We start from the raw sequence: 9,254 nt of genomic DNA, 5'->3' as shown, positions 1-9,254 counted from the left end.
TGTCCCGGCCGCCGGGGTCCGGGCCTCGCGGCCCGCCCGGCACGGGAGGCGTCGGGGCCGCTGGAGTCGGGCCGGGCCGACAAGGCTCTAGGTTGCATAGTGGTCAAAGCTCCCGAGGTACTCCAGAGCCGCCTGGTAGCAGAACTGGTACTCGTCCTGCGTAGGGGAGGGGAGGGGTGGGCCTCTGTCAGCGCCTCTCCTGCTCTGAAGCCGCCCAGGGCTCCCCGGGACCCCCAGAGCAGCCTGCGCCTTCGCTGGGCTCTCGCCTTCTCATCTCTTAGGACGCGGCCGCTTAGCCATGCCCTGCGACACCCCCCCCCACCCCGGGGGGTTGGCAGGCTGCCACTCCAGCTCTGTCTCCCCAGAGACGGGAGAGTTTGGAGGACACTGGTTTTTCTTTTGCTTTTAATTTTCTTTCTTTCTTTTGGCCGTGCCGCAGGGCATGTGGGATCTTAGTTCCCCGACCAGGGATCCAACCCATATTTCCTGCATTGGGAGCGCAGTCTTAACCACTGGACCGCCACGGAAGTCCCTGGAGGACATTGTTAAAATGTCCCACGTGCACTTGATGGCAGGAAGTCCCGCCCGTGCCGGGGTCCTGGCTGAGCCTGACCTCGCTGTGACTCTGGGGCCGGGCCGGACGCATCCCTGCCCACTCCAAGGGACGCTTCTCAGCTCACTCCTGGGTCAGCCCAAAGCAGGAGGGGCTGAGGACCTTCCGCCCACAAGCACCCAGAGAGTGGAGGGTGGCTGTGCCCCTCGCACAGGGGAGAACACAGAGGCCCGGGCCGGCGCCGGCGTGGGGCCCGGCCGCCGCCTCCCGTCCCGCCCTCACCTCCATCTGCACCATGGCTGGCCTCTGGGTCCGCAGCATCTTCACGGTCTGGAAGATGTCCACCACGCCTTCGTACCGCATCCGCTCCAGCACGATGCTGAGTGTGATGAAGCCACCCGTCCTGCCCACGCCGGCGCTGTTGGGGACAGTGCGGGAGTTCAGGGGCAGTGCTTGGGGGAGCCTGACCTAACTGCCCGATTCCCGTCCCTCCTGCCCTGATGCCTCCCAGCGATGGAAAGAGCCCAAACGGGAGTGCCCTGATGCCTCCCAGCGATGGAAAGAGCCCAAACGGGAGTGCCCGAGGCCGTCCTCACGAGGCCTCGGTTTCCCTAGCCGGGCCATGGGCCGGGGCTCGGGGAGCAGCTCACCTGCAGTGGACAGAGATGGGGCCGTCCTGGCCAAACTGTTCCTTGGTCTTGTGCACTTGGCCGATGAAGTCTATGAAGCCCTCCCCCGACTTGGGCACGCCCTGTTCCGGCCAGTCCGTGAACTGGAACTGCCGGACAGTCCGGGACTGTCCATCCTGGAACAGAGAGAGAGAGAGCCCAGTCTTGTTATCAAGGTCAGTGGCGGTCACGGTTGTTTTCCCACCCTCGCCGAAGTCCCATCCTCCACCACCAGCCAACACCACCCTCCGTCCTTCCCCATCCTCCGCCCCATTTTCCGCCATCCACCCTGACGACTCCTTGTCCTACACTGTCTAAGGGCACCATCTTTCACTGAGATGCTCCAATCTCGTCTTCACCACCCGAGAATGCCATGCTCATCCTCTAACTTCACCATCCAGTGACACCACCTTATATGGCCATTGCTCACCGCCCCCCCCACCCGCGAACTGCTCCTCTCTGCACAGCTCCAATCCCATCCACCACTGCTGTCTGCCGTCCCAGAATGCACATCTGCCCTTCTTGGTCCCATTCTCCAGCTCCCTGGCATCCTCCACTCTGCACCATCTCAGAGTCCAAGAGCACTGCCCCGTACCCTCACCTTCCAGGGGTGCCGTCTTCCATCCCCCACCACTGCCCATTGTCTTCGACCACCCACCAGCACCATCATCTACTATCCTTCACCACCCCAGGGCGCCATCTTCCACCAGCCACCACTGGAAGCTCACCTTCTACCCACGCTACCCAACACCGTTACCTCCTAACTTTCACCATCCACTGTGGGTAACTCAGTACTTGAGCGTCCCACGATGCCGCCTCCCACTGACGTACTCCATCCCTACCACTCAACCGTCCTTCTCGCCAATCCCATCTTCCCACGACCCAGCAGGGCCATCCAACATCATGGCTCTCTGCCACCTTCCGTTCATCACGACCCAATGGTACCATCTTCCATAATCCGCCCCTAGTAATTCAGCACTCTCCCCCCTCTAAGGACCATCTTCCACTCACGTTCACACCACCGTCCTTTACTCATCACCTACCTTTTCCCAGTCACGGTCTCTACATCAAAATGGTGCCATCCAGTGACGCCGTATTACCCCGATGGTCTCCATCCTCCACCACCTAACACTTCCTTCCTCCAGCCCCACCTTCCTCTACCTTATACCATCAGCGGCACTGTCTACTACCATTGATCGCTGAATGTTCGTCATTCTTTGCTCTCTCCAAAGTCATTTCCCATTGATCGTCTCCATCTGCCACCGGCCAAACATCTGTCCTCTCCAACCTCACCTTCCTCCACCCGTTGCTGGTAACATGTCACCCTTCACTAACCCGTAGTAACCCATGTTCTGTTGGCATTCTCCATCCTGTTATCCATACGTTCCAATCTCCAGTCCCACCTTCCTCCCGTCCAACACCATCCTTGTTTACCACCCTCCTCCACTACCACCCAACAGCAACATCTTCCACTGATCCTCCAATCCCCCCACTCCACCAATCCAGCAGCGCTGTATGCGCTACCCACGCATGATGGCTAACGATGCTCTTTACCCATCGGGCTTTGCCATCCACTGGCAACATCTTGACTGACATTCCCACGCCCCATCACGCCGCCCGTGGATTCTCTGCTCTTTTCCATCTACGGCTGCGTCGGCCACCACCCGGCACCATCAGTCCATTACCTCTCCCGCAGCCCGCTTTCAGCCCTCTGGCGCTACTACCCTCCCATGGGTTCTTGCTTCCAGGGAAACGCCCCACTCACTCCCTTGAACATGATCGCCTTGGGCCGTGTTCCCTAGTGAGTGGTGTGACGCACGCTCCAACGGGGAGGCCACGGGGTCAAGGCCCTCTCTTCCCCCCACTCGGTGGTGGGAGTGACTGTCCAAATGGCCAACTCACTCTTCTTCCAACCAGCCCTGGGGGCTTCTCCTTCCCCTGGGCCTTTGCTCCTACCCCCAACTAGGGAAGCCCTCTCCGGACCACTAGCAGAACGGTGAGCAGCCTGTAGGGTCTGGCCCGAGTTCTGGTCCTTCCCAGCACTCCGACCCCAAACTCACCCTGGCGTCTGTGACCTTGAACTCCCGCAGGATGTACTGAGGCATGTTGTATTCCGCCATCGGATCCACCACGAAGTACTGGTAGCGGGCGGAGCGCTCGGCCGGCCAGTACTGGTGACATTTCTCCTGTGGTTGAGTTGTTCTCCCAGAGCATGCGCCAGAAGTCCTCCGTGGTTTCCGCCAGCGGCCCCTGCGTGGCGATGTAGGCCTTCTGCTGCCTGCGGGGCGGGGTGTGTGTGAGTCCAGGGCCGCGGGGAAACCCCCGGCCCAGGCATCATCTCCCTCCCTGTCCGGTTCAACCCTCCAAATAATCCCATTTTCCACATGGAGAGACCGTCAGCCCGAGGACAGATTCCCGCTTCTCCAGGAGGCTGCAGGGCTGTCTGCTGACCTGTCCTGCCTTCCCCCTCTGCCTGCACTCAGGTACCATTAAACTAATTTCCGTTGTTTGCACAGGCCAAGCTCCCCCTAGGGTTATGCACAGGCAGTACCCCCTCCCTGCAACAGCCTCCCTTGGCCAGAGTTTCTCAGCCTCGGCACTACCGACATTCGGGACTGGATGATTCTTTGTGACGGGGCCGTGTTCTGTGCACCAACACCCCTGGCTTCTGCCCCCGAGACGCCAGCAGTAATCCTCCTCTCTCACTCCCGTTATGACCATCCAAACGTCCCTAGATGCGGTCAAATTTCCCCTGGGTGGCAGAATTGCCCAGATTGAGAACCTCTGATAGGAACCATGTTACGGACAGCAGCCATCACTTAAATAGATGTCTAAAGATTCCCTCCACCTCAGCTGTGACGGAGACTGGCAAGGTCCGTCTAGCTGTCTCCCATGCAAGACTGGAGGCCCCCCCGAGGGCAGGGCTGGGACCTTTCTGGAGCCTCAGCATCGCCCGGCAAAGGCCAGGGCCCCTGCAGCGGCCAGGGGCAGGTACCTGTAGCCATCGATGAAGCTGGCGTTAATGTAGTCGGAGCCCTCCACACCCCGGATGGGCTGCAGACAGACCCGTGTGCTCTCGTAGGGCATGATGTTGACCAGGCGGTTCTTGAATTTGTTACAAGGCAGATTGGCACTGATGAAGCGGGATGTGTGGGCTTTGGAGTTGGCCAGCCGCTGTGGGGACGAGGGACGAGGGGACGGGGGGGGGGCCACCATCAGGACAGCCTCCGGCTGGGAACCTGCTTTCCTCAGGGATGGGGTGGGCTGTGTGTTTCCAGCCAGGGCGCTAACAGGGGCCTGGCAGGCAGGGGAACACCAACCCCCCACCCTCTGGTCCCCTTAACTCTGATCTCCCGCTCAGCCCCCTCCCCCAGCCGGCCCACAGCAACCTCTACCCCCCAGGCCACCTTGAACTCGAGTTCCATGCCGGTGACGTGCTCGCCGGGCTCCACCTGGGTCAGCTTCTGGATGTAGGCATAGAGGCTGCGGGCAGGCACCTCCGTGTTGCCGCAGCCCACGGCCTCCAGCAGGGCCTCGTGGATGAAGCTGTACTGGTCCTCGGTCTGCACCATGTAGTTGCGCTGGGACCGCATGAGCGTCACGTGGCCGTACACGTCCACCGTCTTCTCCGGCTTGATCCGCTCAAGCATGGCGTCGATGACAATGAAGCAGCCCGTGCGGCCCACACCAGCGCTGCGGAGACAGGCAGGGTCATCAGGGGCCCCCCGGGCAAGGGGGTGGGGTAGGTGCGGCGGGGCGCAGCGGGGAGCAGGGGACTGGGGCAGGGGTACCTGCAGTGGACCACGATGGGGCCCGCGTCCGGCGGGTTGCAGGTCTTGACTCTCCGCAGGAAAGCCAGGAAGGGCGTCGGGTACTCAGGCACCCCGTGGTCCGGCCACGCCGTGAACTGGAACTGCCGGACTTCCCGTTTCTCGCTGGAGCCGTTCTGGGGGCCAAAGGGACACCGCCAGTCACCACAGCCCACCACCCACGTGCTGGGGTCCACGTTCACACCTCCAGACCACCACTACTCCGAGCGCCTGACTCAGGTGCCCGGCTGACCCGGGGCTTGGGGGTGTCTCTGCCTGGGAGTTTCACTGGCATCTCACGCTCAACGCAGCCAGCACTGTGCCCCCCACTTTCTCCCCAAACCCTTTCCCCCCATCTCAGCTGATGGCGGCGCCATCCTTCCACGCACTCCAGCCGGAATTTAGGAGTCGCCCTTGACTCCCCTCCCCTGCCTTCCCACATCCAAGACATCAGGCAGCACCGTCAGCTCTGCCTTCAAAGTCTACCCCAAGCCCACCCACTTCTCACTCGCCCCCTCCATGGTGACCACCCTGGTCCAGCCCCATCATCATCCATCCAGACCAGAGCAGTCACCCTGGTCCCCGGGCATCCCCACCGCAGTCTATTCCCACCTCAGCAGACAGAGGGCACTGGTGAGCACCCAAGTCAGGTCCCGCCCCTCTCTCTGCTTCCTCTGCCCACAGCCCTCCCTGGGGGTAAAAGCCCAAGTCTCCCCTGCAGCCCACAGAGTCCTGCACGACCTGCCCCGTCCCCTCCCTGCCCTCCCCTCCTCCCTCTCTCACCCTCACTCACTCTGCTCCAGCCACACGGGACTCCTGGCTGTTCCTAAAACACCCCAGGCACAGTCCAGCCCCAGGGCCTTTGCACGGCTGTGCCCTCTGCCTGGAATGCTGTTACCCCACATCTCCTCCCTCCCTCACCAACTGCAGGTCCTCCACTACCCATTCTATTCTGCCCTGTTTTACGTGTAAGATTTCCTGTCATTTTACATATTTATTGTCTGTGTCTTGTCCACTAGACTGTAAGTCCCACGAGAGCAGGACACTTTGGGTGTCCTGATGCCCAGCTAAGGGTCTGACACACAGTGCGTGCTTCAGGTGTGAATCAACTGAAAATCTGTACCCCCTCGTGTCCGTTGACCGTCTTCTGGCACCTGGGCCAGATGTATGCTTAATGTTGAGAGGCCCCGGCTGGCGGCCGGGGGAACACTGTGGTACCAGGAGCACCTCCGCTCCCCAGCATGACACTAAAAAGCGTCCCCTGTCTCCCAAGGCACTAGACATAAAAACAAAAATAAACAAATGGAACCCTAATTAAACTTACAAGCTTTCGCACAGCAAAGGAAACCATAAACAAAAAGACAACGTACAAAAAAATGTCTGCAAACGATGCGACCGACCGACAAGGGCTTAATTTCTAAAATATACAGACAGCTCATACGACTCAACGACAAGAAAGACAAACCACCCAATGGAAAAATGGGCAGAAGACCTAAATAGACATCTCTCCAGAGAAGGCATACAGATGGCCAAGAGGCATGTGAAAAGATGCTCAACGTCGCTAATTATTAGAGAAATGCAAATCAAAACTACAATGAGGTACCACCTCACACAGGTCAGAAAGACCATCATTAAAAAACTCCACAAATACCAAATGCTGGAGAGGGTGTGGAGAAAAGGGAACCCTCCTACACTGTTGGTGGGAATGTAAGTTGGTGCAGCCACTATGGAGAACAGTATGGAGGTTCCTCAGAAAACTAAAAACAGAGCTACCATATGATCCAGCAATCCCACTCCTGGGCGTATATCCAGACAGAACCCCAATTCACAAAGATACATGCACTTCTATGTTCATAGCACCACTATCAACAATAACCAAGACATGGAAACAACCTAAGTGTCCACTGACAGATGAATGGATAAAGAAGATGTAGCACACATATACAATGGAATACAACTCAGCCATAAGAAAGAACAAAATAAGGCCACTTGCGGCAACATGGACGCCATTAGAGATTATCATACTAAGTGAAGTCAGAAAGAGAAAGACAAATACCATATGATATCACTTATATGCAGAATCTAATGACACAAATGAACCTATCTACGAAACAGAAACACACTCACGGACATACAGAACGGACTTGTGGTTGCCAAGGGGGAGGGGGTTGGGGGAGGGAAGGAGTGGGGGGTTGGGGTCAGCAGATGTAAGTTATTATATACAGAATGAATAAACGACAAGGTCCTACTGTATAGCACAAGGAACCGTATTCAATGTCCTGTGATAAACCATAATGAAAAAGAATACGAAAAAGAATGTATATTTATGTATAACTGAATCACTCTGCTAGACAACAGAAATTAATACAACATTGTAAATGAGCTACACTTCAATAAAAAAATTTTTTAAAAGTGCCCCCAGACATTGCCAAATGTCCCCCGAATGGCAAAATGCCCCAACTGAAAACCACCGATGTACAAGGACACACGGAACCACGTTACGCACAGCAGCCGTCAGTTAAATACATATCTAAAGACTCCCTCTGCCCCAGTCTCAACTGCCCACTGTGTCTTCCATCCAAGACTGGAAGCCCCTTGACCGCATGGCCAAGACCCTGCCAGGACCCTGCCATAAACCCAGGCTGGGTGAGGCCAGAGAGCAAGGAAGACCTGGTGTGTGGGGCAGGAGGATTGATGGCAAGGGGACAGCAGGTTCACTGCTAAGTAGGACTCTGCTGGTTTGTCCTCCTGCTGTGGATGGAGACAAGAGCTGTTCTCCTCTGAGTCTCAGTGTCCCCATCCATGAAGTGGGCCACCTGAGAATGTGGTCAGCCTGGGACAACATGGTTTCTTCTCTGTCCCATGGGGAGCTCCCAGGGCAGAAGCTCATCTTCCTCCTCCACCCCCATCACCCCCTCCCCAGAGCCCCCCAGTCCCGGCCTGGGCCCCACCTTGTGCAGGGAGAACGTCCGCACGCAGAACGTGGCCAGCTCGATGGTGTCCAGCAGGGTGACCTGGATGAAGCCGTAGGTCTCCGTGCCCCTGTTGGGCCAGTACTGATCGCATTTGATCTGTACCAGGTAAGAGAACAGAGGTGAGTGTGGGCCGGAGCCGACTGAGGGCTTGGGGGCCACAGGGTCCAGGCCTCACCCGTGATTTCTCCTCTAGCCGTGTCATCATAACGATGGTAGCGGAGCGCTGCTCCCACACCATACGCCAGAAGTCACCGAAGGTCTCGGGCAGCGGCCCCTGCGTGGCAATGTACGCATTCTGCCGCCGATAGCCATCCACGTAGTTGGCGTTGATGTAATCGCTGCCCACGATGCCTACAGCCGGGGTGAGAAGCCAGAGATCGGTGGGGGCACTCTGTCCTTCTAGGCTGGTTCCACCTGGTCCACCACTTCCCACTTACTGGAAGCCCTCCTGGGCCGCCCCAATCTGTCCCCAAGGAAATCGTGCGGCAGGTACTTCGTGGTTTCTCCACCTCAACACTATAGCCATTTGGGGCCGTATCATTCTGTGCTCGGGGCTGTCCTGTGCATTGCAAGTTACTGAGCAGCATCCCTGGCTTCTATACCCTAGATACCACCAGCATCCCCTTCCTCTAAGCCGTGACAACAAAAATGTCCCCAGACATCGCCAAATGTCCCGGGTGGTGGAACTGCCCTGATGAGCGTCACTGAGGTAGAGGAATAGATGGAAATATGTAATGGACAGCGGCCATCAGTTAAATACACATCTAAAACTTCCCAGTGGCTTCCGGCTAGCATTGGACCAGGCCTCAGTTTCCCCACCCCGTCCCCTAGCTAGTCCACTCTGGCCTGGCCCCGTGGCCAAGAGGAGGCATGGGGTCTGTGCGCTCTCTGTGGAACGCGGCTGGGCATGACGGAGCCTGGGGCCCCGCATGCTACCTTCAATGGGCTGGAGGATGACACGAGAGTGGTCATAGGCGATGACGTTGGCATAGCGGTTTTTGGGCTTGTTCACTTCCAGGTTGGAGTGCTCCCACGTGAACTGCTGGCCCGGATCGATGGACTGCGGGGAAGGGGATGCGGGGGGGTGTCAGGGTGGGTGTCTGTGGGCCCGGGAGAGTGGGAGGTGGGGGCCAGCTCACCTCGTACTCCTGGGAGAGCTTGAGGCTATCGTTGGCCTTGAGGCGTTCTGTGTGCTCTGCCATGTCCGCGATGGGGATGGGTGGGTGGCTGAGCATGCCTGCGGGAAGAG

The 9,254-nt window shown here is 58.1% G+C and overlaps 1 protein-coding gene across 1 annotated transcript in view; it reads right to left on the bottom strand.

The window, feature by feature from the left end:
- Positions 1 to 10: 10 nt before the first annotated feature.
- Positions 11 to 9,254, bottom strand: part of PTPRS (protein tyrosine phosphatase receptor type S) — a 54,967-nt gene continuing 45,723 nt past the window's right edge. The window contains 12 exon segments of the mRNA XM_024746022.1: positions 11 to 156; positions 836 to 971; positions 1,204 to 1,358; positions 3,282 to 3,411; positions 3,413 to 3,499; positions 4,217 to 4,395; positions 4,629 to 4,914; positions 5,013 to 5,167; positions 7,982 to 8,101; positions 8,181 to 8,356; positions 8,942 to 9,065; positions 9,145 to 9,242. Of these exon segments, the coding sequence (XP_024601790.1) occupies positions 88 to 156; positions 836 to 971; positions 1,204 to 1,358; positions 3,282 to 3,411; positions 3,413 to 3,499; positions 4,217 to 4,395; positions 4,629 to 4,914; positions 5,013 to 5,167; positions 7,982 to 8,101; positions 8,181 to 8,356; positions 8,942 to 9,065; positions 9,145 to 9,242 (1,715 nt within the window). The 3' untranslated portion in view covers positions 11 to 87.

This window comes from Neophocaena asiaeorientalis, unplaced genomic scaffold, assembly GCF_003031525.2.
Source record: "Neophocaena asiaeorientalis asiaeorientalis breed wild unplaced genomic scaffold, Neophocaena_asiaeorientalis_V1.1 scaffold357, whole genome shotgun sequence".
NCBI lineage: Eukaryota > Metazoa > Chordata > Mammalia > Artiodactyla > Phocoenidae > Neophocaena > Neophocaena asiaeorientalis.
Note: the sequence above shows the minus strand (reverse complement) of the source record. Positions and strands in the feature narration are given on the sequence as shown.